The sequence below is a fragment of the Papio anubis genome, chromosome 5 (genome assembly GCF_008728515.1).
Source record: "Papio anubis isolate 15944 chromosome 5, Panubis1.0, whole genome shotgun sequence".
Taxonomy (NCBI): domain Eukaryota; kingdom Metazoa; phylum Chordata; class Mammalia; order Primates; family Cercopithecidae; genus Papio; species Papio anubis.
Window position 1 is genome coordinate 142,002,777 of NC_044980.1, and position 27,495 is coordinate 142,030,271.

Below are 27,495 nucleotides of genomic sequence, written 5' to 3' on the forward strand. Positions count from 1 at the left end.
TCTCTTCAAAGGAAGAGACACTTTTATAAAGACGCAGTAACAGATGGCTTTTGAAATCATTAAATGGTTGCTAAACAAAAGAAAGTGTTCTCTGGAGATGGCAGCTCGGTGGGGGACAGAATTACCCTGGAGGTCCTGGCATTCTATATCCTAAAAGATTTCTAACCTTATCCCAGACCCCTTGAGTTAATTTGGGGCAGCAGAAGCCTGTCCTGATGGGCAGGGACCCAGGTTCTTGTCCCATCTCCACCATAACTAGCCTTGTGACCTCAGGCAAGTCCCCCTCCTCTCTAAGGAATTTGAGTTCCATTTGGTTGAAGAGTCCAATGCTGAGATTCTCCGGTTTCTGGCCCCTGAAGCGGACCAGGAGAGAAAGATCAAGTGTTTAGTAGAAGCTGCTTGTCCTTCAGTTAGAGATGGCAAACTAGGGTCCATAGGTTGCAGTCAGCCCTCAGATTTGTTTTGTTTCACTCATAAAGTGTCTTTTGAAAATGCAAACTGGTTGTCAACATGTAAACGCTGGGAGATTTCACATAAGAATCGGCATTTCTGACTTTCTTGGAAAATTAAGATGCTGTGTAAATGCTGGGCAGGCATTCCAGCTGCTGGAGCTGAGGAACCACTGCCCTCTTCAGTCAAGACATCCCATCTCCAGCTGCTGCACCAGCCACCAGCTCAACTCCCTTGTTGGTGGCAGCAGCCTGGCCCCTGCTTAGCCATATATTTGGGTGCCCTGCCCTGGGCATTGTCTTCATGAACCGCAGAGGGGTCATGAACCAATAGAGAGACAGGGAAGGATGATGACAATAGCCCTGAGCATGCGGTACAGAAGCCTGGGTCCAAGTCAAGTCCCTGCCACTGCTGCCCTGAGCGGCCCTGAGCCTTCGCATTCTCTCTCTGGGCTTTGGATTTTCCCTTCCTAAAAGGCGGGCATCATCTCAAGGTGTCCTGCCTCCTATCAGTAGTCTGACCCTCTGGAATTCCCAGCGAGGCTGTTATCTGGAAAGCGGTACTGGGGGACTGCTGCAGGCCCTCTCTACCGACCCGTCTAATCATGCTCTGTCCTTCCTCTTGTCCTCCTGTCATTCCTTCTGCTCGTTCCACAACTGCCTTCAAATTCTTCACTTCTAAGTCGCTGGGAACATTATCTCCCTACTCCCAGGTAATTCAGCTGGTAGAGAATTAAGTTGATATATAATTGTGCCCCTTTATGTGGATTTCACCCATCCCCAGCCCCCCGAATGTGTCTAAGCCCTTGCCCAAGGTGCTCCCTGCAAGCAGGGAAGCTCTGGAGAGAGTCGGGTGCATGTCCTGGAGGAAGTGGCAGTGGCGTACAGGATGGAAATCTGCCCTTCTTGCCCAGAGATGGCCTCCCTCAGGCTTCTGGGATCGCTGGTCAGTATTCCAGGGATTGACCCCATGGATTCCATTCAAGGGCCTGCAAGTGTTGGGGGAAAGCCCTGGAAATTCTTTGCCACCTTCCTCAGGCTGTGTGTGTAACTTGGCGGCGGTGGGAGGGTGGTCTCTGTATTCACGCCTCAACCCCTAGAATCCTGGATTCCATGTCATGCCCACCTGCCTGCTAGACCCTTGGGCCACAGGCCCACTTAACGGCCAGCCGTGCTCACAGCCCCATTTCCTCCCCCAGGACATCTACGAGAACCTGGACCTCCGACAGAGACGGGCCTCCAGCCCGGGGTACATAGACTCCCCCACCTACAGCCGGCAGGGCATGTCCCCCACCTTCTCCCGCTCACCTCACCACTACTACCGCTCTGGTAAGGAAGGGGGAGGTCCTGAAGGGAGAGGAAGAGCCAGGGAGACAATGCAGTGACTTGCTGCAGAGGGCACAAGGCTCCCCCACCATCTCCATCACAGTGTGGCCCTCTGGAGGCCTATTGCCACCCAGGTGACCAGCTGGGCCTCTCTGAGCCCCTGAGATGGCAGGGGCATGGAGGAGTGTGTGGCACTGAGAAGCAGCAGGAAGGTGGGTGGTGAGCTTCCAGGAGAGGGGGCTGGCAGGTGGCCCTGTGGCCCTGGCTGGAAGAAGACTTCACCATCCTCATGGCCTGCCCCATCCAGAGGGCAGAACCAAGAGACCAGAAATACGACTATGAACTGGCCTTCACCGGAGGGCCACCCCAGCCAGCCCAGTCAGGCCACCCACAGTCACCCTGAGGTTGGGGGTGAAGCCGGCACTTGGATGGAGGAAAGGAGCAATTAAGGGAGCGTCCAAAAGTGGGAGGTTCGGGGATGGTTGGGGAGATAAGAGGGACAAACTAAGATGCCTTCCTGGAGCTCAGTAGAGTTGGTCTTTACACCTCACAAAATCTGACTTTGGGATCAAGTCAGGAAGCAAGGTTAAGCTTGTTTCTGCCACCGTGGTGCATGAGAGCACATGCTGCTTCCGCCCTGGAGCCTGAGCACGCTGGGACGCCCCAGCCCATCCCCCATCTCTGCTGTCATCACCTCACCGCTTCCTTAACTGCCACTGCCTTAATGCCTGTTTTCTCTGTGCCTCTGTTTTCTCTGGGGACCACTGCCTGCGTGCTCCAGGGCCCGAGAGTGGCCGGAGCTCTCCATACCATAGCCAGTTAGATGTGAGGTCCTCCACTCCAACCTCTTACCAGGCTCCCAGGCACTTTCACATCCCAGGTAGGCACTGCCAGCCCGGAATTCCTGGGATGGATGCATGCTCCGTGGGGTCACAGGTGCCTGAGTCTCCCCCTCGATGCCACACAGGCACCGAGAAGCTGGTTCCTGAGGGACCCCCCTAACCAAGCACCTGCACCAACCCTGTCCTCCAACCCCAACACACCCACGGGCTTCAGATTATCCACTTGACAAAACCAACCTCCATTAGGACGTCAAAGAAGCAGTCCAGGGAAGAAAAGAAGCAGGGAGCTCGAGTGAGATACCGCGAATGCCTGAGGGCTGTGAGGGCCGCAGCAGGAGCACACAGTGGTGAAGGCCACATGCTTTGGCTTCAAAGCTCTTGGGATGGAATCCGATGCAGCTGCTTATAAGCTCATGACTGTGGGCCAGTTACTTGGCTTCCCAAGCCGCTGTTATTCCTTCTGTACAGCCAAGCACTGTTCTGGGCCTAGAGGTCGCAACTGTGCTCCACCCAGCCCAGATCCTGCCTTCATGGTATTTGGTATTTTATGTACTAATGTAGGAAGAGAGATAAAAAATGAGTAAACAAATATATAGAGGATAATTTCAGGTAGCGATAGGTGCCATAAACATAAATAAAACAGGCGATCCTGAGATATGATGGGGCTGAGAGAGGCCAGGCTAGATGGGGCAGTCAGGAAGAGCTTCTTGGAGGAGGTAATATTAAAGCTGAAAGATGAGAAGGGGCCCGGCCTGGTGGCTCACGCCTGTAATCCCAGCACTTTGGGAGGCCTAGGCGTGTGGGTCATGAGGTCAAGAGTTCGAGACCAACCTGTCCAACATGGTGAAACGCCATCTCTACTAAAAATACAAAAATTACCTGGGCGTGGTGGCACGTACCTGCAATCCCAGCTACTCAGGAGGCTGAGGCAGGAGAATTGCTTGACCCTGGGAGGTGGAGGTTGCAGTGAGCCAAGATCGTGGCACTGCACTCCAGCCTGTGTGACAGAGCAAGACTCTGTCTCAAAAAAAAAAAAAAAAAAAAAGATGAGGAGCCAGCCTGTGAAGCAGCCCAGGAAAGACATCCCAGGCAGAGGGAACAGCACTATCATGTCATGTGACCGCAGGTCATGAGAGGAATTGAGAGGAAGACAGGGGCTACATGACCGAGTGGGTGTGGTTTGGACAAGGTCTCCCTCTGAGTCACAGCAGAGCCAGGCCTGGACCTCAGTCTCCTGACACCAAGCTCAGTTTTTCACTCCCCACTCACATTCCCCTCAAGAGCTCATGCTGCTGTTTCATCTACACCTTCCTCGGCTGCCCTAGAGGGGTCCCATCCTGTCTGTCTTCCAGGGAGGGGGAGGGAGGTAAGCTGAAATTCGGCTGCGGCATCCTGGGGATTTTCACATGGAATGAGGTGTGGCCACTAGTGGAGGCAGTGGACACCTTCTTGCATGGGGCTCTGCTGAGCACACATACCCCTGTGCCTGCATGCTTACCCTTCAAGCCCCAGGTCCCCTCCTCAGCACCACTTGGATCCATCCATTCCTCTTCCCGCACCTTACTTGGAACCTATGGGGATGAGGTTGGAAGCTCAACTTTGGAAGAGGAAGTCACCAGGGGAAAAAGATGGTGGCCCCTTGGAAAAAGTTGTTGCCCCTTCTGAGATCAACTGACCAAGTACTGTCTCCTTTTCTCCTGTCTCTCTCTCTCTCCCCTCCCCACTGTCCCTTCCTGGTCTGTCTGGCAGCTGGAGACAGTAACATCTACCGGAAACCCCCGATCTACAAACGGCATGGTATGGTCAGAGGCAGATAGGACTTGGCCACACAAGGAGAAGGGGGAGGTTAACCATCTATGCAGATGGCCCTGCACAGGCCACCAGGAGCCACAAAACCCAAAGCTGCATCTTGGTCCTTCTTGTTGACTGCCCTGTCACCCAGGGTGACATTAGGGAGGAGTTTGGTGTCATTTCAAAAGAACAAAGTCCTCATGTCCCCTCAGTTCTTTCCCACCACCTTTGCAATCTCCTCCTTACCTGCTGTCTGGCATCCTAAGTTCCATAATTGGTAAAACCTTTGTAAAATGCACATACCCCTGGGAGAGACACACTCCAAGGCATTCATACTCAAAGTGTTCATTAGAATAACATGGGATGCATACAGATTCCTGGGCCCCACCCCAGGCTTACTGAATTGGAATTTTGTATTTGTCACAGTTTCTCCAAGCGATTCTGATGCTCAGCCCAGCTTGGGAACCCCCGCTCTAAGTTGTTCTCAGTCCCAGTCTCCTGAGAGTGGATGGAGACTTGCAGAGGAGACGTAGATGCGTAAGAAGCAGAGGGTCACTTCCTTCTTTCATTCATTCCTTGATTTAGTGTTTCTTAAAGAAGGATCTATGGACCATCTGCATCTGACAGACACTTAAAAGGCAGATTGCCTGGCCCGTTCCTTGTCCCAGACTCCCTTAATTATAAATATTGAGGGTGTGAACTAGGAATCTGCACTATAACTGGCTTTGTCCATGATTCCTACCTGCACTTAGTATGAGAACCACCAAGTCATTAATCACTGACACCACCTGTTCATTTTTGCAAAAAGTACTTACTAAGCCTCGATTGAATGAGCACATCCCTTCCATTGAAGCTGCAGAGGAGCAGCTGCCACCCTATGCACCTGCACTTGCTTAAGGGTCTAGCTGGATAACAAAGCAAGGCCCAGAATCGGTGGAGCTTGGAGATGAATGAAGCAGTCCTGCACCAGGTTCTGAACTAATTAGCCGGTGGAGTGGACAGTACAAGTTTAAATAGTGGCTCTGGGTGCCTAACATTCTACAGTTTAGACAGACATCCTTGGTTCCAGAGGGGGCTAAGCAGAGCGTCCGAGGTGAGTCTGTGAGCATGTGCACATCTGTACCAGCCTGTGAAGGACGTGCCATGTCCCCTGAGTACCCACAGAAAGAAACCAACCTGACAAAGGTGGTTTGGCTTTTTGCCTAGAAAAGGCCCCCAGGTCGCCAGCTTCTCAGGACTTCATGGGATTTTCCAGGCGGGCTCTGAGGGGTGGCACTAAAGCAGACTCAAGAGGAGTCTGGGGTGGAGGTGAGTTGCTTGGAAAAGAGGGCAGAGGAAAAAGCTAAATATAATCAGCCAGGAGTGGCTGCCCGGGACCCAAGTCAAAGAGAGAATCTGAAAGCTTTGGAAGCAAATGTAGTTGTGGGGGCTGCATAACCTGGGGCTAGCTGAAGCTGATCCACCACCCTCTGCCACTCTGGCTCCGCAGAGCACAGAGCTTGTCCCTAAAGCTTCCTGTAGTTGACCATGAGAAATGGTCATGCAGCCACACACACTTCCCCAGCCCCTCTCTCTGCCCTACCAGCCTGTCACCCACGTTTGGGCCACTAGAAGTCACTGCTCTCTAAGTAGTTGTGACTACAGTGGGTCTTTTTGGTCACCCCTGTCCTGGGCTTACTTCAGGTGGAAGCTTGAAGCTGGATGGCACCTGAGCCAGCAGACCAATTCTGACACTTACAGATGAGGAAACCAAGGCAGAGATGGTAGGGCCTGCCCAGTGTTACAGCTGAGTAAAGTGGCAGAGCTGGGACCAGAATCCAGCTTTGCTGACTCCCTGTCTAGCACTCCTTCCTTCAGGCCACGTAGTTCCTGAGCAGAATAGGCCATCTCAGGTTGTGAGGAATCATGGCGTTCGAATTTATAACAAGGCAGGCTTCTAAAGGGCTAGGAAGGTAAGGGTTGGGGCTCACCTGGGACCTGTCGAGTCTTATTTGAGGAGCCATACCCTTAGAGTTCATTCTGGAACAGACCTGGAAATCCATGGAATGTGCTGGAAAGAGCTCTGGGCTGGAGTCTGGTCCAGTTCTGGTGCTCACATGCTATGTGGTCTCAAGCAAGCCCCTTCCCCTCTCTGGTGCTCCGATTACTAAATGCAGAATGAGGGTTTGGCCCCAGTGTTTTCCAGCTCTGATGCTCCATGGCCCAGTCCTAACAGAGAGCCCTGACCCTGAAGTGGCCTCACTCCCCTGGGCTGGAGCCTGGTAGAGATAGGAAAAGGGTACACAGTCCCAGCCCGGTCACTCTGCCTTCCTGAAGTGCTCTCCTTGGGTCCTTTGCAGGTGATTTGTCTACAGCAACCAAGAGCAAAACAAGTGAAGACATCAGCCAGACCTCCAAGTACAGTCCCGCCTACTCACCAGACCCCTACTATGCTTCGGAGTCTGAGTACTGGACCTACCACGGGTCCCCCAAAGGTAGCACCCCCATAGGAGCTTAGGGCCAGGGCCCTATCACTTGTGCCAAGGACACAGGTGTTCAGAACAGTTGCCGACTCCTTTATACAATCATTCTGAATAAGAGTGCTTAGAGAGTTTATAACTGAGGGTGTTTATTCATTCAACAAATATATACTAAACACTGGCCATGGACCCTAGCAATACACTGCGGAGAAAACAGACCAGGTCCCTGCCCTTGTGGAGAAGACATAGGCCCCAGCCATGAGAGGGACATGATGCACAGAAGGTAGGAGAGCTGATGGCAGGAGCCTGCTGTCCAGCCTGAAGATGACAAAAGCTTCTCGGATGCAGTCACTCAGCTGCCATCAGGAGGGTGGCAAGGATGTAACACAGCAGAGAGCATAGAAATACCTCTGCAAATACCCAAGATGTGAGGAAGGATTCCATTGGAGGAAAGAAAAGGCTGTCCACTTAACCTTGAACTCACAAAGGAAGAGAAGCAGTAGAGATGAGGGAGGAGTTCCCCCGGGGTTTTGAGGGTTGAGGTAAACATTTTGATTGTTATCCTAAACAGTGAGTGGCATGATCACATTTGTGCTTTTGAGAGACCACTTTGGCTGAGGGTAAAAAATGGCTTGGAGGATGGAGAAAGAGAGGAGGTGGGGAGGTGGAAGGCTTCTGGTAAGGGGGTCTCAGTGGTCCTCAGATACCACCTCACCCAATCATACAATCCAAGCTGTTCCTCTCAAGTATGGGGGGAAATTTTTCATCAAGATCCACTCTGATTCAATATCTTTACTAATTGAATGTGCATTCTGAGCAAAGCTTCATGGAAGCTCAGAGATAACTCTTTGGGGCTGGACACCGTGGCTCGCGCCCATAATCCCAGCACTTTGGGAGGCCAAGATGGGAAGATCACTTGAGCCCAGGAAATTGAGACCAGCCTGGACAACATGGCACTTCGTCTCTACAAAAAAAATTTTTTTAATTCTCTGGGCGTGATGGTGTATGCCTGTGGTCCCAGCTACATGGGAGGCTGAGGCAGGAGGAGTCCTTGAGCCCAGGGGCTTGAGGCTACAACGAGCCATGATCACACCACTGCATCCTAGCCTGGGTGACAGAGTGAGCCCCTGTCTCGAAAATTTAAACATTTAATAAAAGGATGACTCTTTTGCTACTCTCAAAGAAGTCTTCATCTAGAAAAGAAGGTAAGATACAAATACAACTATAACCAAGTGGGCAGTGATCCGTCCCTATGGGAGATGAGTGTTCACAGACCACAAAGGTAGCAGAGATCACTTTCAGCTGATGTGGGGCTTAGCTTAAATGAGACTGTTTCCAATGAAAAATAAGATTAAAAAGAAAGAAAAGTGGCTTTTCTTTTTAAAAAAAAAATGCCTTAAGCCAGGCCAAGTGGGGTACACATGCTGATCTTAGCTGTCTTTTGACAGTGCCCCGAGCCAGAAGGTTCTCATCTGGAGGAGAGGAGGATGATTTTGACCGCAGCATGCACAAGGTGAGCAGGCCACACCACTGAGTAAGATGCTTAGAGCATATATCACTGAGGATCTTTTCATTTGGGTATATCGCTAAGGATCTTTTCATTTGCAAGTGACAAAAAACAAATTCAAGCCCACTTATAATAGAAAAAAGAAAAGCATAGCTTTGCATAACTGAAAAATCAAATGATAGCATTAGCTTAAACTATGACTAGATCCAACTGCTCAAAAAAATGCCATAGAAAATTTGTCTTTTCACTTGTGGAGCTTGCCTCTAGATTGGCTTCATAGTCCGGCAAGCTGTGTTCACATAATGGTAAGCAGGTGCTTGCAACCCTTGTTCGTTGCTGGTGAAACCCTTGTTCCAGCCACTGTGGAAAACAATTTGGTGGTTCCTCAAAAATTAAACGTAAAATTACCATATGATCCAGCAATTCCACTCCTAGATATATACCCAGAAGAATTAAAAACAGGACTTAAACAAATATATATATATATACACACACACACACACACCCATATTCGTGGCAGCACTATTCACAACAGTTAATATACGGAAACAATCCAAATGTCCATCAGCTCATGAATAGACAAAATATGGTATATCCATACAATGGAATATTATTCAGCCATGAAAAGAAATGAAGTAGTGATACATGCCACAATACAGATGAACCTTGAAAACATTATGCTTAATAAAAGAAGGCAGATACAAGGTCACATATTATGTGATTCCATTTCCATGAAATATGCAGACTAGGCAAATTCATAGAGACAGAACATAGATCGGTGGTTCCCAGGCCCCTGGGGGAGAGGGGAATGGGGAGTGAGTGCTTCATGGGTATGGGATCTCCTTTGGGGGAAATAATGGTATTTGGAAACGAGATAGAGGTGGTAGTTGCACAACATTGTGAATTCACTAAATGCCACTGAATCATTTCCTTTAAAATGGTTAATTAGAAGTTACGTAATTTTCACCTCAGTTAAAAAGAAAAAGGTGGCTATCTGACCATTGTTGAATCAATCACTGTGCCAGGACAATGGGATCCTGTCACTGGCCAGGCTTGCTTTTTTGTGCCCACCACCAGACCCCCACCCAGACCACAGGACAACTTGTGGAAGACCAGATGAGGTTGCAACAGGAAATATGGGTGCCACAAGGTGGGAGGGACGCTGGGAAGGCAAACGTGAGAGCAGGCTGCTATAGAGAATGCGATCCTCAGCCTTGCCCAAGCCCGTTCCATCTCAGTGACCTTTGCTTTCCTTCTAACTTCATCTTGCTCTTCCCCCACCCTCAGCTCCAAAGTGGAATCGGCCGGCTGATTCTGAAGGAAGAGATGAAGGCCCGGTCGAGCTCCTATGCAGACCCCTGGACCCCTCCCCGGAGCTCCACCAGCAGCCGGGAAGCCCTGCACACAGCTGGCTATGAGATGTCCCTCAATGGCTGTAAGCACTGCTCTGGAAGCCCAACGAGGGGGGACACCTTCCTCCGTGACTAGCTGGCAGTGGCAGCTGTTCTCTCTGAGTCAGGCTCCCTTGAGGCACAGCCCATGCATCTTCTCTCTTCTTCCTCACAGCAGCCCTGTGGTGGGTGGGATGCCCTTATCACCCTACATATACAGATGGGGAGTGAGGGCACAGAAGCCTTTGGTAACTTGCCCAAGATCACTCAATTTATCAGTAATGGAGCTTACTTAATCAGCTTCCTTGCCTGTTTTTATAAATTAGGTTCTATTGGAATGTAGCCAGCCCAGTCTCAATCCCCTGGGCTAACAAAAGAATCAGAAGAGGCTGGCCACAAAGGTTAGCCCCAAACCCTGTAATGCCCCCTCTGGAAGCTTCATCGAGGTCTAGAATACGATTTGGAAAGGGGCTGTATGGGACACCACATAAGAGCGTGCTCTGCCTGGAGCAGTCACTCCCATTGCTTTGGGGCATCTGAAGCTCTGACTTCCAGTCAGATTCAGTGTAAAGAAAAATGTCTTATAATCATCAGAATGGCTCAAAGATGCAAGGGATGGCCTCCTGAGGTAATGAGTCTACCATGACTTGAAGTTATATAAGCAGGGGCTTTATTCAAACACTTCTCGAAAATCTTATTGCAAGCTCCTCCCTATTCCTGGACACACACACACACAAACACACACACACACTCTCTCTCTCTCTGTCTGCCTCCTCCTTTTCTTACTCCTGTGAGATGCAGTCCTGCCAGGAAATCTCATCTCAGATCAATAATTTATGGATAATAAAATGCATCATTTGTTATACTTCTTGTGCCAGGCATTTGTAGGTATGTTACACTCCTGTAGAGCTGCAATGTAGAGGGATTATTTTCACCCGCTTTTTAGATGAGAGAACTCAGGTTAAGCCACTTGCTCCAAGTGAGAAAGCCAGCAAGTGACTGAGCCAGGATCAGACCCAAGTTGGAGTGGCCCGAAGGCCACAAGCTCTTCCCTCTTCCCCATACTACACCTTGACTCTCAGTGAGATTGAAGATGTTGATGTTGGTGGCAATAATGACACAATCAGTTTTATGGAGTGTTATAGATGCGTCAGGCACTATGCTAAGTATCTCACTGTATTGTGTCACATATTCTTCACAGTAATCCTACAAAGGAGACTATCACTCCCCATTTTGCAGATGAGAAAACCGAAGCGTGATTAATTAGATTGTCTGAAGTTAGATATCTACTAAAGGCAGAGCCAGAATGAACTGCTGAGCTTGTTTTCCTGCCTGACCACTGAGGGCCGCTGTGTTCAACCCCTGGCTCTGGGGTCTGTGCAGTGTACCAGTGCTGTTTGCAGTTCGACTCTGTTCAAGCACATCTGCACAACAAATATCACAGAGCACCTGCCCTGTGCCAGGTGCCAGGCTAGGAGCTGGACAGGGGAGGGAGATAGGGTGCAAGTGCAACAATTAAAAACTGACCAATGGGGAAGGAGGGGCTGAAAGAGGCCCCTTTTCCCAGCCAGCCAGGGGGACCGGGTATGGAAGCCACATCTCTTTGTCCCCGTGAATTGTCTCCACCATGTTTGTCTGTCCTCATGAGCAATGACCTTCAGCTTTTCTCTCCTGCAGCCCCTCGGTCGCACTACCTGGCTGACAGTGGTAAGTTCTGCCTGCCCTACCTTCAGCCCATCATGTCCCATGAGGGACAGAGCTGTGTCAGCTGCAGTTCTCCATAGCTCTAATGACCATACAGTGTGGATGTCCTGGCACACTCCTGACCTCAAATAGTCTACCCCATTGTATTTTTCAGATTGTGGGTCTGCATTTGGGGTTCTGGAACTAGGATTGCCATCCCCAAATGATGGTCCCAGAGAGAAAAAAGTGCACATACCTCTTCTACCACCTGGGAGCCTTCCTACCTGGGTTCTGAGCTTGACTTCAATTCCAGGGCCTTTGTCCAGAGCCAGCCTGTGGCCAGGACACAGGGGTCTATCACAGGAAGATAGAGATGTGCAGATCAGGGACAGAAGAGTGTATGAGTGGGTGCCTTGGGCAGGTACCTAGAATTCTGCTAGAGTGAAATGCCCCCAGAGACAGTCAAGTTGCAAATCTGGAGAGCATCAGGAAGAGTTGGTGGCCTCTGGCCTCCACCCCTTCCTGCTAGGTTGGGAGCAATATTGGCCATTGGTGGCCAGATGACCTCAGGGAGAGGGACTCATGGCTTGAGATTCCTGGTAATTGCTCTAGATCCTTCTTTTCAGATCCTCTCATCTCCAAATCTGCCTCCCTGCCTGCCTACCGAAGAAATGGGCTGCACAGGGTAAGAAGCTGTGCTGGGAGATGCGGGGGGGATGTTGTCCCCAAAATGCTATTAGATCCAACATCAGCTTGTTGTAAGGTGAAATCTGGGCAAAGGTCCTGGGGCTAGTGGTGGGTTAACTGAAATAACCGTAGGGCAATGACGTGCTCCCCTCCCTGGCGACCCCTTCATGAAAAGGGGCCCCCATCGTGGGGGGCTTGGGAACAACTAGTATTTATTGGGCAATAACTCTGTGCCGGGGACTCAGCTAAACACTTTGCAAGCACTAATTTGTTTTGTCCTTCACAACCCAAGGAGGTGGTTACTATCATTTACCCTACTTTGTGCATGCAGAAAGGCACAGAGAGGTGAGGTGACTTGCCCACACTCTTCAACAAGAAGTGGTGGAGCCAGGATTCAAGCCCAGGCCAGCTGATCCCACAGCCCACCCCCAACTGCTGTGCTCCACTGGCCTCTAACATGTCCTGTACGTTTTCTGAGCTCCCTGAGCGTGCTGCTATGGAAAAAGAAAAATGATGAGCAGGATAAGGATTGAGAGTTCATAGAAGGAGTGACTTGCAACTTCCAACCAGGTTGTCAGGGCAAATCTCCTAGAAAAAGGGGTATTTGAGCAATGAAAGAAAGCATGAAGTGAAATTCACCAAATAAATGGATATACATTGAGTGCCCAGCATGTGCCAGGACAAAGCACAAGGATGGAGCAACGAGTTAACTTTCCCTAACTTGAGACAGAGGCTGCTGAGAAGGCCCTATGTCCCACAAGCGCTGGTTCATTTTCTGGAGGTGGGTGAGTGCTTCAGGGAGGCAGAAGTGAGCTTATCTCAGGCCAGCCCTGGTTCTGTCTCTTCTGCAGACGCCCAGCGCAGACCTCTTCCACTACGACAGCATGAACGCAGTCAACTGGGGCATGCGAGGTGAGTGCAGGCCTGCAGGGGGTCTGCAAGGAGAGGGCTCCTGATGTACCACTCAAAACCGCTGCTGGACCCTTGGCAAATGATGGCTACAGATTCTGTCTCCATGCTGGGCTGTGTCCTTACTCCCCTGAGTTCTAACTCTCTTTCACTTCCCACCCTCTCCCTTTACCCCTGCTCTTCCCTCATCCTCTCAAGTCCTGGCCTTGGGTGATCTCCAGGCCACCTGTTCCATCTGGGTTCCCAGAACCATCACAGAGTGCTGCTCTCCTCTCCCTGGATGGTGGAGCAAGGGTGGCCTGCCAGTCCCGGTGGAGGAAGCACTCACAGCCAAATACACACTGTTCCCAGTAAGAATTCCATGAGCTTTCTGCTCTCTGCCAGTGACGCTTTCACACCAACCTTGACCAGCTCCTATGAACAAACTCAGGCAGCAGGGGCCCACATTAGAACCTCGAAGGATTCCCCACAGAAGACAGAGGATCTTGTCCATGTGTTTCAGATCTCAGATTCTTCTAATTTCTATTCTAAATATCTCTAAGGCCATTTTTTCCTTAGAACTATCTCAAGATCAGCCCAACCCCTATCTTCAGCCTTCCACTGTGCTCATACCATTCTTGATTGTCCTTCAGTGTGAATTCAGCAAGGACAAGGTCTCTGGTGGTCAAGAGAAAAAGACAATAGAGGCCAGACCCCCTGAGAGAGTAAGACAGAGGCCCGTGTAGTGAAGCAAAGCGAAGACTGATGGGCTCCATTCTGTGTGTGTGTCTCTTTTTCTCTCTGCAGAGTACAAGGTAAAGGATGTGCATAGACCCTGGGAGTCTCCAGGATTCTTGGAGCTGCTACACTGGGGATCACCAGGAGGATGACAGCACTGTCTATGTAGGGAAGGGAACAGAGATAAATAACCCCAGGGGTCCTTTCAAGACCAACATTTCCTGTCCCTCCTTGGCCCACTTTTCCTGAATCCTGCCCTAGGTCTCTTGCCTACTGAAATCAGATACTCTCCCTGGGCTTTAGAGACACTCTGGTGACTTGCCAGTCGCCAAATATTAGACACTTACATTCGGTAGGTCATGTGCCCATATTATACCATGGGCACATGGCAAATACCTCCAAGCTTATTCCTAGCAGTATTAGGAGACTCTCTGGGGCCTTGCCTTTTGAGAGAAGGTATTTTAAGGCTGCTGGGAAACCCCAATAAGGGCAGATCCAGCCCTTCCTCCAGACTTAATTTCTGGCCCTTTCTGGATAGAACAGAGAGCCCAGACACAAAATATACCTGAAAGGAACAAGCCTACCACCCTCACCCAAGCTGGAGACCACCTCCCTTTCTCCTTAGATCTACCCTTATGAACTGCTGCTGGTGACTACAAGAGGAAGAAACCGTCTGCCCAAGGATGTAGACAGGACCCGTTTAGAGGTAAGTCTAAAAAACTGAGCAGGAGCTCTTGGGTTCAAAGAAATTTTGGAAGTTGCTTGGTCTAATCCAGCTCAAGAGGGCTGGGTGGAAGAGTGGCTTTAAGATCACACAGCTTTTTGAAAAAGCAGGGACTTGAACCAATTTCCTCAGCCCAAAACTTCCCCATGCTGTTCCCCAAAACTGCCCCATGCTGTTCCCCCAAAGCTGCCCCATGCTGTTCTTTGCTGCCTCCTCTTCAATTCAGTTAGTGTCAGTGGTGCACAGAGACAGTAAGTCCTCCACTAGGGCCAATGCTTCTGCAGAACTGCTGAAGAGCTAGATTTGCTCCCTGCCCCCAAGGGGCCTGCAGTCTCAGGATTGTGCATAAAACTTGTGCTTGTGATGGCAGACAGAGGGAGGCAGCACTATGTAGAAGGAAAAAAATGCATAAGTAAGTCTTGAATCAAACTCCCTAGGTTCAAACTCTGATTCTGCCATCACTAGGCGGGCAGCTTTAACCAAGTGACAACCTCGCTGCAACTTGGTTTTCTCCTCTGTAAAGTAAGAGTGATTGGTGTGCTTCCCTCACGCTGCCAAGAGAAGTGAGTGAGTCAATACCCATAAAGCCCTTAGCATAGAGTCTGGCAACATACTGAGTATGAAGTGCCCAATGAACATTAGATTACTGTTGTCCAGGGAAGACCACTAAGGCCTGAGGCAGTCAACACAGGTTTGCAGAAAAAGTCACGTCTTACATGGCAGCAGGCAAGAGAGATTGTGCAGGGGAACTCCCCATTATAAAACCATCAGATCTCATGAGACTTATTCACTACCAGGAGAACAGTATATGGAAAACTGCCCCCAAGATTCAATTATCTCCACCTGGCCCCATCCTTGACATGTGGGGATTATTACAATTCAAGGTGAGATTTGGGTGGGGACACGGCCAAGCCATATCAATGCCCTTCCCATCTCACCAGCCTCCTTGCTCCTCAGGGCCCCGCACTAGTAATCCCTGTGCCCCAAAGCTTCCTCCAACCCTCCTACAGGAGGGGTCACTCCCCTTGTCCTTTGACCTCCTCCAGCCTTCTATCCAAAGTGCATCAAGCACCTCTCACTCTCTTGTGTATCAGATCATGGATGTGTCCATTTCCTCTGCCTGACCCTGAATTTCTTAGGGACAAACATTGTCTGTCCTTTACTACAGGGCCTGGGCTGGGAGAGGTGTTAGAAAATGTTTATGGAATTGAGTGCAGGCTTCTGAAACAGGAGGCTCAGCACTCCTCGGGAAGAGCATATGAGCCGCCCTTGACTTGTTGGCATGGAATTGGCCCAGGGTGGAGGGTTGGGGCAGGAGGGGAATGTACATTAGCCAGGAAGCTCTGCGAGTTCTTCCAACTCTAGCATGCTGGGTTGCTAGAAGTGGGTGATTCTCCTCACATTTTAACAAGGGCCTCCGCCTTTCACTGTCTCCAAATGAGAGCGTCCACCAGTGCTGAAGGGGACAGCTCCCAGGGCAGTGCAGTGAAGCCAGTTTTTAGGGATGGAAACATTCTTCAGGACATCAGAATCACCCAGAGACTTTTTTAAAATACCATACAGGGGCCCCACGGTAGACCGATTCAATCACAATTTGGGGAACGTGCTCAGGCCTCAGAACTATTTAAAAGCACCCAAGGATGTCTAAAGCATAGCCCGAGCTGAAGCCCATGGGCTAAAGACACTGCCCCAGCCTCCTGCACTAATTCCAGGAGGGGACTGAAGAAGGAAGACTGTGATCCTGTCCTCAGGGAGCTCAGAGAATAGATATTCATTCATCCAACAAATATTTACTGAATCATCCTCACCTTACAGAGGAGAAAATAAAGATTCAGCAAGGCTGTCATTTGGTCAAAGCTGATCGCCTAGTGATGACAGAATCCGAGTGTGAACTGAGGGAGCTTAACTTGAGCCTTGTGCTGCCTCCCCTTCTTCCACCATCACAAGCATTAGTTTTATGTACAATCCTGACACTGTGGGCCCCCTGAGGGCAGGGAGCAAACCTAGCTCTCCTCCTATGTCCACAGAAGCATCCAGGTACTGTTCAAGATGCTTGCAATATATCAATGAACAAAGCAGAGACCCCTGCCCTCTTGGAACTTACATTCTTGTGTGAGGAGACACAAGATGTGTCTCCTTTATTTGTGTCAATATTGTCAACACAAAGAAAAAATAAATGACACCATGTGTTAGAAGGTAATGAGTGCTAAGGAAAAAAGTTAAAAGAGAGAAGAGAAGGGGATTAGGAGAGGAAGAGGCAAGTTGCAGTTTTAAATAGCATCATCAGAGCTGGTCTCATTGGATGCATGACATGTAAGCAAAGGTTCGAAGTAGTTGAGGAGTTGGGCATGCTTTTATAAGCAGGAAGAACTTTCTGGGCAGAGAGAACAGCCAGTGTTGAGACCCTGATGCAGGAGTGAGCTTGTTGTGTTTGAACATAGCAGAAGGTGAGTATGTCTAGGGTCACGTGAGCACAACAAAGATGAGGAGGAGAAGATGAAATCCAAGGAAACTGGGAGCAGCTCACACGATGTAACAGGTGCATGAAAAGATCACCATGATAGTGAAAGTGACCAGATTGAGTGCTTTCTGTGTGCCCTCAAGTGCTGAGCACAAGACCTATATCTGCTCATTCATCCTCATGGTATTCATGATGCAGACACTAGGAAGCTCCCATTTTCCACAAAAGGAAATTGAAGTTCAGGAGGGGTTAAGTAACTTGTCCATGGTCACATGGCCATATCTCCCCGGCTCTAAGAGATGCTCTCTTAACCTTCCTGCTTTAACACCTTTCTATGGCAAATGTCAGATGGACAGTGGTGGCATTAGGGGCCTTGAGAACTGGAGGGAGAAAGGAGGCCCCAGCTGGCCCTTAGAGGAGAGAAGCCTTGGTCTCCTTCCAATGTGTCCTACTTGTGAGCACGTTACTTGAGGGTGACTTTTGAACACGTTACTTGAGGGTGACTCTACCGTTCCTTTATATCAAGTCTCATAACAAAGATTTTTGAACATAGTGGAGAAACTCAACTAGAGAACCAATACCGACCATCACCCTCCAACAACAACAAATGATTCCAAAGTACAGTTTCCCTCAGTCTTTACCATGGAAGTAGCAGAGAGGGGGACTCTCCTATCCAGGGTGTCTTTCATCACTTACTTGAGTAGCACAAACATGGACAAGTCAATAGTACAAAGAAAGAGGCAGGGTCTTAGGGATCTAACAAGCAAATATAATGTGTGGGCACTGCCTGGGTCCTAATTCAGACAAACCAACTGTAAAAAGACATTTTCAAGACAGGAACTTTGTAATGGGCAGGTATCAGGGAATTCTGAGGAATTCTCGTTAAATTTTCTTGGGTTTACTCATGGCATTGTGTAACCACAATGTGAGAAAATATCCAGTGTGTTTTGAGATACATTCTCAGGTGCATAGGAATGAACTGACACAAAGTCTAGGCTTTGCTTTAAAATATTTCAGCAAATAAAATAGATAAATGAAGCAAATGTGGAAAACCTCACAATTACTGGATCTGGATAGTGGACATGGGCTTTGTCCCGTTTTCTCTCTTTTGTGTAGTTTTGACATTTTTCATAGTAGAAAGACTTACTTATGAATTTTTTAATGGGGCTGACCAAGAGGGGCATTGGGAATGTAATGCATTTTGCCTGGACTTTGGTCCCAGCTCTACTACTTAAAAAATTATTGACCAAAAATTGTCAATATTACCTTTGCTTGAAATTCTGAAGGTATGGTGAAAATGCTTGTTCACATAGCCATGCGCCATGGCTCACACCTGTAATCCCAGCACTTTGAGAGGCTGAGGAGGACAGATTGAGCTCAGGAGTTCAAGACCAGCCTAGGCAATATGGTGAAACCCCACCTCTACTAAAATACCAAAAAATTAGCCCAGCATGGTGGCGCACACCTGTAGTCCCAGCTACTTGGGAGGCTGAGGCAGAAGAATCGCTTGAACCAGGGAGCTGGGGTTGCAGTGAGCTGATATGCCACTGCACTCCAGCCTGGGCAACAAAGCAAAACTCTGTCTCAAAAAAAAAAAAAGTTCACAGTGACAACAAGCCAAAGAACTGACAAATTATTGTGTGGTCACATACATAATTTTCACTGAATCTCCTTCATTACCCAATTAGCTCAGGTAATTGCTACCAACAAGCCAGCTTAAGTGAACCCATTAAGTTTCCAGGCAGTATATATGCCATATATTTCTCTTTTTAAACTTAATTTTAAATTCCATTTTGAAAAATTTTAGCTCTCCAAGGAAGTTTCAAGAATGGTAAAATGAACATCCATCTACTGTTCACTAAATACACCAATTGTTAACATTTTACATTTTAAGTGCTGTATGTTTCTAACTCTAAAAGCTTTTGACAATGTATCACACTTTTAAAGCTGCTTAGAAGGGAGGAAGGGAAGGAGGCCAGAAAGAGGAGAAAATCTACTATAGAATGCAGACAAGGGTTTGATTATAAAGCATACTTGTTTTCATATCAGAGAAAGATAAAAGGACACTTTGGTGCATCAAAAATTATGAGCAGTAGTGTTTTTCATTGACTGGCCTGATGAACAGCCTTCCAGATCATTTGTTAAAACATCAGTAAGAGGAAATATCCCCTAAAATCTTGGACATGGCTCCTTTTTCTCTCAAAGGGGAGTGAGATAGCGTGAATCCACACACACTTCTGTATGCAAATACATGGAGCAGGCATGCAGAAAGGGAAGGAGTCAACAGGGGACTCCAAGGGGTGTGTAGTGGAAGCGGAAGCCCCACTTGAGTCATAGGCACAGGAGGCCTCTTCAGCCAAATCAGCTCCAGAGTCCTCCCTGGGGAAGTGTTCATTCCATATTCACTCATTCAACAAATATTCATCACACACGCCCCAGGCTCAGGCACCATGCAAGGCACAGGGTGCCCGGAGGGAACACGCAGCACCCACTGCTGCCTCCACCTGCCCCCACATCTTGCATCCTCATGCTGCTCTCTTTCTCTGTCCCCCCCCCCCCCCCCTGCCCTGCCTCCTTCAGCGCCACCTGTCCCAGGAAGAGTTCTACCAAGTCTTTGGCATGACCATCTCTGAGTTTGACCGGCTGGCCCTCTGGAAGAGGAATGAACTGAAGAAGCAAGCCCGGCTGTTCTAGGCAGAGGCTCTATAAATATATATGCATTTATATAAAGATATATGTAAAATCTCTCTACTGAAGCTCGGTATAATCCTCTCTTGTGTAATGGGACACACTGCCTGCCATGAGACTTGCTTTTCTGTACTGTCAGGCAAGCCCACGTCATCGAGATATTTTTATGCTCCTTACTTTCTCTTTTCTAAGTGCTGTGGGATCTGGGAAGGGATTTGAGGGGACTCTGTCCTTTTATTGGGGATCCTTTTTATACTGAAACATCTGTCCTAACTTGAGTGCCCCAAGGTCCAACTCTCTTTCCTAAAGAAGGTGCCTGAAAAAGTCTCTCTTCTCTCTGCTTCGTGGCCCCTTTCTTAAATTTCTAGGGCTGATGCTGACCATGGGGTTTCCACACCTTATTGGCCCCAGAGGGGCCCTCCCATGGGAAGATCTGCAGCAATCTCCCCAAATCAATGAGCGCCTTTGAGCGCCCACGAAGAACTTTCTCAACACCCCCAATTAGGAGCTCCATGCTCTCTGGGGGCAATGCAGTTAAAAGTGTGAGTCTCAAATATAGTTATTACACCAGTCAACAGAAGTGGACAGGGCCTAGGCCTCTCCTCAGCTCCCTAACCCTCCTCCTTCTGCCCTGGATTGTAACCTCTCCCTTGTCCAAATCTAGGATTCATGGTAGGAAAAGGAAAAGGCCCTTCCCTTCCCTCCACCACTTCCAACTGGCCCCTTTGCCTGACCTGGACTTGGAGAACCAGAGGAAAGGAGAGGGAGCGGAAGTGGGAGACAGAGCAGGGCACCTGTTAGAATCAGAGCTGCAGGATTTCTTGGGACCCTCCTCTCTCCCTCACTGCTCCCAGCACCTCCTGACCCTTCCCCCTTTCAAGGAGAGGCCCATGATTGCAGCTTGTATTCTTTAGCCTTATTACAATCTATGTGCCTGACAACTCAACACACCGCAGGGCTAATGTTCCCACCAGAGCTCCAACTGAACAACCAGAGAGACAACTCTCACCGCCCTCCAGAGAGAAAATAGGCCATGTCCCAAAGAAAGGTTCTTGGTCTATGCCTCTGGTCTGTGGGCTGGCAGGGCAACCATAACATACCCCCACCAGTTATCGGCTCCTGCTGCAAAGTTGGCCGTGTTTCACAGGGAAACTTTTGGAAGAGTGGCTGCTTATGAGATTCCAAAATGAAGTGTTGGCCAACATCACTCATGGCCATCCCGGATTTCCCCGGTGGCTTCCTTTCCTGCCTGCTCGCCTCCCTGAACAGGGGAGAAAACTTAACCTCTCTTCTCCTCTCCAAACCTTTCACCTTGAGTGGGCAATGTTTGGTGGGGGCTGTTCCTTCTTGGAGATGCCTTGAGTCAGACCATTTTGAGATCACGGAGGAAGGATGAAGAAGTGAAAATGACAATAATGACTCTCAAGAGGCTGGTGATGTGACATGGCAAATGTAGAACTGACTTAAATTGAACAAACCCTCACTGAGCACCTCTGATGTTGAGCACCTGCTGAATACTGAGCACTGAATGGGGGAGGGGGAGGGGAGCACAGGGGTGAGTCAACCTGGGACTTGGTCTCAGGGACATGCCTACCAATAGTGGGTATCGTAAGGCATGTACCCAAACATAACAGATGTAAGGCAGAAAGTGATCAGAGAAGGAATGAGAAAGTGTGCGTGATGTTAATGAAAAGTCATATGCAGTTAGAGCAGATCAAGGAAAGCTTTCTGAAAGAGATTGCATCTGAGGAAAATTCAGGAAGGATCTTTGTAGATTGGGAGGAGATTCTAAGTTGAAGGGGTGATAGGGTGAGGGGCCACAGGGAAGTCTGCTGTGTTCTCATGTAGGATGTCAGCCCTGCCTGCAACTTCTCTTTTTGGCCAATGTCTTTTCACTTTCCTGACCCTTTAGAATCGTCCCCAGCCAGAAGCAATCATGGAAGCTGCCTCATTGTCACTGGTTAAGAACTTGGCGAGATTGAAGGGCTTTTGTTATTGTTGTTGGATATTTTTGTTTCCCATAAAAGCACATCATTTCAACCCTAAACCTGTGTCCTTCTGTTGTTTCTTGTGTGGGAGTGGAAATGACTGACATGGGAAGAGGCTGACCCCTGCACATTTTTCAAAATAAAAGCACCAAAACAGCAGCCACTCCTTTGACCTCAGTTTCTCCTTCTGTAAAATGAGAAAGTTTGGTAAAGGTAAACATCACTCAGATTGTTTTCTGTAGAATGCAGGATCCCTCAAGATGCTAGAGGATGTTCCAACAACAAAGAAGTTCTGTGATCAAAACAATAATAATAGTTCCTTATTACTAAGCACCAGCAATGTTCCAAGTTCTATGCGAGCACTTCACACCCATCATCTCATTTAAGCTTCTGAAACAACCCAAGAAGTAGCCATTATTAATATCTCCATCTCCTAAATGAGTAAATAGCTTTGAAGAGAACCACAATTACCAATGGTAGAGCCAGGAATGAATTCCAGCCTGTCTGACTCAGAGAGACCGGCTTACCACTCTTATTAGGCAAAATCCTTCCAGCTGCAGGTAAAGAGAGCACCTTATTACAAGTGGCTGCAACGGTGAGAACACGTGTTGTCTGGCACAACCAGAAATCCAAGGCACAGAGTTAGTACATTCAGCAGCTCAGGGATGGAGTCCAGAGCCCAGGTTGTTTGTATCTCTGTGCCCCACCATCCTCAGCATGTTGGCTCTTGCCCTCAGCCACATGTCCTCTATGTTTATAAGAGGCTTCTGTGGCTCCAGGCATCATGTCCTCACACAATCATATCAAAAAACAAGAAAGTCTATTGCATGTCTATTGTAGTCGGAAAAACTTCTCCGAAGTCCTCAGTAGACTTCTGCTCGGATCCCACTGGCCAGAACTAGGGATATGTCCATGCCCCTGCTGCAGTAAGGGCTGGGAAACTGGGCATTTGGCATTTTCAGCCTCAACAGGGGGAACCAGGCTCTCTACCAACAAAGAAGAAGAGAGGAGGGCAGAAAAGGAATGGCCTGTGGTCGAGGAAATCACAGCGCCTCTGCCACAACCACTGTGCCATGAAAGAGCACATCACATCCCTTCTCTTGTAGACTCGCAATGCACATTGCCAAAAGTCCTGAGAAGTCCCACCATAGTACCCTTGTTTAATCCAATATTTTATAAACGAATTTAACATAACCTCTGTTTAAGACATGCTAGGCTTACTGTTATTTTGTTGTTGTTGTTGTTGTTGTTTTTAAGATGGAGTCTCACTCTGTCGCCCAGGCTAGAGTGCAGCAGCGTGATCTCGGCTCACTGCAAGCTCCGCCTCCCAGGTTCACACCATTCTCCTGCCTCAGCCTCCCGAGTAGCTGGGACTACAGGCACCCACCACCATGCCCGGCTAATTTTTTGTATTTTTTTTTTTAGTAGAGACGGGGTTTCACTGTGTTAGCCAGGATGGTCTCGATCTCCTGACCTCATGATCCACCCACCTTGGCCTCCCAAAGTGCTGGGATTACAGGCGTGAGCCGCCGTGCCTGGCCAGCTTACTGTATTTTTTCTGTTCAAAGATGCACACTTTTTTCACATTTCAACATCTCTGAAGATGAGGTATGGCTTAGAATTAAAAGTAGCTCCTTTTCTGAGCTCTCATTCTGCTATTCTTCAATAAGAACCAATGCTGACTTTCAGCCCCAACATGGCCCCTCCAGACATGTGGCTCAAATGTGCAAAAAGATACTCAAGAATGCATATTTGCTCCCCGCCTACACATGCACCCAACAAATATTCATGAGCAAGTATCTCCTGCCAGGCAGGAGCACTGAGGATACAACAGTGTGGAAGGCAGGAACGGGCTTTCCTCATGGACTCTGGTCTAGAAGAGAAATGAATCATAAATAAGGCAACAGAAAAAGAGCTGGCAGGCCGAGACGGGCGGATCACGAGGTCAGGAGATCGAGACCATCCTGGCTAACACGGTGAAACCCCGTCTCTATTAAGAAATACAAAAAAAAAACTAGCCGGGCGAGGTGGCGGGCGCCTGTAGTCCCAGCTACTCGGGAGGCTGAGGCCGGAGAATGGCGTAAACCCGGGAGGCGGAGCTTGCAGTGAGCTGAGATCCAGCCACTGCACTCCAGCCTGGGTGACAGAGCGAGACTCCGTCTCAAAAAAAAAAAAAAAAAAAAAAAAAAAAAGAAAAAGAGCTGGCACATGAAGATAAATGCTACAGAGACAATAAATAGGTATCATGAGAAAGGAACTCACTTCATATGCTAATCAAAGGATGAAAACCAAGTACCTGGGGAAAAATGGGATTGGTAGCATTCTTGGCATAGAGACAGTGGATGCAAAGGCCCTGGTGTGAGCAAGAGCTTGGCTTATTGGAGGAACAAAAAGAACCAATGAGGATGGAGTGGAGTGAATGCAGGGGAGAGTGAGATTAGAAGCGGTGGGACGGCAGGCAGGGGCCAGCCATGTACAGGGTCTAAAAGGACACCCCTCAACCATCCAGGCTTTGTAGAGGGTGCTTTGTCGACATGCTGGGTGTAGGAAGAATTGTTCCAAGCCTTGCCACTCAAAGTGTTGTTTCTAACCGGGAACATTGGCATCACCCAGGAACTTCTGTGAAATGCAGAACCTCAGGCCCCACCCCAACCTGCCCAATCAGCATCTGTATTTTCATAAGATCCCCAGGTGATTCACACACATGGTGAAGTGTAAGAAGCGTTGCTCTCACCCATCTTCCTTTCATGAACAGACATAACATTTTGAGTCAGACTGTCTGAAATTCTAGACGGGGGCCTTTCCCCACACCTGCAACCCCTTTGGACACTGGAGATCAACCTTACATCAATAAAGCAGAACATGACTTTGGAGGCCACAAAAACCACAGAAGGTTAGAGCTTAAAGCTAATAATACAATAGTTGCAATTCGCAGCCATTATACAGGCTGACTGAGTGAGCAGATCAGAACCAGAAGCCAGCTCTCCTGTGCCTGCAGCCCCTCATCCTCACCGGGCACCCAGTTCATAGACATGGGCGCCAGCTGTGGAAGGTGTCAGCAGCTGCAGCTGGCCACAGAGCCAAACGTGGACTAGAAGGCTGTTATTCAGCACTGTTAGCAAAATTCAAGGGGGCAAAAGCACTACTAAAATTAATAGCAACTAACCTTTACAGAATTATGCCACTTCCGTGTGGAATTAAGTTTTAAACATATTATTCCACATCAGACTTTGAGTTGCTAAAAATCTTGACTGCACAGTGATAAACACCTACCTACATACTCAGCTATGGGCAGCGCCAAGTCACTCAGAAGCCCTGCAGCAAGACTCCAAATGAATAGAGTCCAGGGGCTGTGCAGATGAGGGTTGGCCTCTCCCCACCACTCACAAGCCTTTCACCTCTGTACTTGGCCTGGTCCAATATGATTGGCCCAGAGACACAGACGAGAGAAACCAAAGGCCAGAAGTCACCATCTATGGTCAGCCTCAGGGAAAATTAGAGCTAAATGTGCAGATAAATGAGGCTTAAAATTGCCATGACATCTATGTCCATAGCCAGAAGAATTTTCATCCCAGTTCTTCCCAGATTTCAGTCATTCAAGCATCACCTTCATGATCTCATCAAATTGTTTATTTTCTTAATACTATTTACTTGATATTTTTCTTTCAATTGACATGTATCTGATGTTTCTATTTTAATGCCAGGGAAAAGTACGGGTTTGTAGGACTGTTTATATGGGGGTTTTTTGCTTGTTTGGTTGGTTTAGCTTGTTTAGGTTTGTTTAGTTTTGTTTTTTAAGAGACAGGGTCTTGCTGTGTTGCCCAGACTGGAGTCCAATGGTGTGATCGTAGTTCACTGTAACCTCAAACTCCTAGACTCAGGTGATTTTCCTGCCTCAGCCTCCCCAAGTAGATGGGACCACAGGCACATGCCACCATGTTCAGCAAATTTTTATTTTTAATTTTTTTGTAGAGATGGCGGAGGGGGGGTCTCACTACGTTGCCCAAACTGGTCTCGAACTCCTGGCCTCAAATGATCTTCCCATCTCATCTTCCCAAAGTGCTGGGATTACTGGCATAAGCCACTGCACCCGTCCTGGTTATATGTTTAATACAAATTCACAAATTCACAGAAATTCATAACTTTCCAAATATGTTGGTCTGTGTAACATCTAAACACATCTCACATTTTCACCAATTGTCTGAATTCCACACTTTGGGAAACGCTGTTTTACCTGATGGAAAACAGAGGAGAGAAGGTGATTTGTATTCCCTCAACACCCTCATGATAGCTGGTCTTTGGGGCACCCAAGAGAAACAATCTGAAAACGCTGCAGAGAGAGAAGAAAACCCAAAATTCTTTGACAACAAACAGGGCTTGCTGAACCACAGCTCGCCTGACAGCCGAGACTCTCATATACCAGTAGTATCCTGCTGGAGCATCATATAGACAGAGCGTCCCTGGACCTCGCTAAGGTTTTCAGTGGATACAGCCTCTGATTTTCCCCGATGCCGAGGGTTGTAAAGCCTTTGCCTCCGGGTATGCTGCCATGAATTCCAGCAGGGACAGTACGGCGTCATGGGTAAGGGCACCTGGTTAGACGCATCCTCCCTCAGGGCAGTCTCAGCCTTGCCATTTGCTAGTTGAACTGTGTCCTCACCCTCCCATTTCATATTTTGATTCCATAACCCCCCAGTACCTCTGAATGTGACTCTACTTAGACATAGGACTTTTAAAGAGGTGATTAAGTTAAGATGACGCTGTTAGGATAGGGCCTGATCCAATCTGACTGGTGTCTTCATAAGAAGATTTGGACACGTAGTGACAGCCAGGGAGCCCATGCAGGGAGGGATGGCCACGTGAAGAGACAGCAAAGGGGCAGCCATCCACAAGTCATGGAGATAGGCCTCAGAGGAAACCAGCTCTGCTGGCAGAAATTCTGTTGTGGCAGCCCTAGCAAACGAATAAAATGAGATGTGCAAAATAGAAATCGAGGCATTTAGTTGATAGAGTGATGTGCTGCAGGTGCGCGCCTGGCTGCAGGGGAGGCTTGCATTTCACTGCTCAGCACCTCCCTTGGGCTTAGATCCTGTGGTTTACCTAGAGTGTGAGTGCCCCCTCTGGGCCACTGCTGGAACTGCAGGGAGAGAGGCTCCCTTTCTCACGTAGAATCTCCAGGTGTAAGGAATTCAGGCCTGCAGCTGTGTGGCCTTCTCTGCCACAGATTCGGACAGACCATCTGAAGATGAACACTAAACAGAGCAGGGCAGAGCCGGGAGATGGAGAGAAAAGAGCAACTGCCTGGTTTGCTTCCTGGATCCAAGCTTGCCTTCAAACCAGTTTCGCCCCTTCAACTACCCAGCTACCCTTTGAGCTTTTTCGTTAAAGCTGGTTGGAGTTGTGATTCTATCATTTGCCACCAAAGAAGTCGTGACAGATACACTGGCTGCCAGAGTGAATGAATATTGGCAGCAGAATCCCGGATGTGTTCCCTTGCTGTCTGTGGGAGGGACAGTGACCACAATTTAAACAGTGCAGGCATGTGCTCCGATCAGAGCGCGCAGAGTGACATGAATCACTAGGGAACATGTAGGAAGGGAAGCTTGCCTCAGTCTGTCACTGAAAAGTGCTTGTAGGGCCCAGACCTAGAGCCTTCTGGTTTTCCAAAACCTTCTTGTGGATACAGAGTTCCCTGTCATACAAAAGAAGCATGACTGCCTCCCTAACGCACAGGGTCTTGCCCACCTGGATCAGGACAAATTGTCCATCTGGCCCTAGCAATCTGTCCGTCTAACAAAATAATGGGACTACGTAACGTTTTTAAATGTGCATACAAAACACCACTCCTTAGCTGACTCTGTGGGTAGCAGCAT

General features: G+C 48.6%; 1 protein-coding gene across 11 annotated transcripts in view; it reads left to right on the plus strand.

The window, feature by feature from the left end:
• ABLIM3 (actin binding LIM protein family member 3) overlaps positions 1 to 21,681 on the plus strand; it is a 118,598-nt gene extending 96,917 nt beyond the window's left edge. For 2 of the 11 annotated variants that reach the window (XM_003900336.5, XM_021939852.2), the window contains 13 exons: positions 1,133 to 1,162; positions 1,649 to 1,778; positions 2,557 to 2,655; positions 4,367 to 4,414; positions 6,748 to 6,882; positions 8,316 to 8,380; positions 9,662 to 9,809; positions 11,443 to 11,472; positions 12,075 to 12,133; positions 12,987 to 13,047; positions 13,831 to 13,838; positions 14,387 to 14,467; positions 19,527 to 21,681. In XM_003900336.5, coding sequence (XP_003900385.1) covers positions 1,133 to 1,162; positions 1,649 to 1,778; positions 2,557 to 2,655; positions 4,367 to 4,414; positions 6,748 to 6,882; positions 8,316 to 8,380; positions 9,662 to 9,809; positions 11,443 to 11,472; positions 12,075 to 12,133; positions 12,987 to 13,047; positions 13,831 to 13,838; positions 14,387 to 14,467; positions 19,527 to 19,640 — 1,008 coding nt within the window. In that variant the 3' untranslated portion in view covers positions 19,641 to 21,681. The remainder of the gene's footprint in view (positions 1 to 1,132; positions 1,163 to 1,648; positions 1,779 to 2,556; positions 2,656 to 4,366; positions 4,415 to 6,747; positions 6,883 to 8,315; positions 8,381 to 9,661; positions 9,810 to 11,442; positions 11,473 to 12,074; positions 12,134 to 12,986; positions 13,048 to 13,830; positions 13,839 to 14,386; positions 14,468 to 19,526) is intronic. The other 9 variants (XM_009209357.4, XM_031666535.1, XM_009209356.3 and 6 more) reach the window with 5 other exon arrangements.
• Positions 21,682 to 27,495: the final 5,814 nt, after the last annotated feature.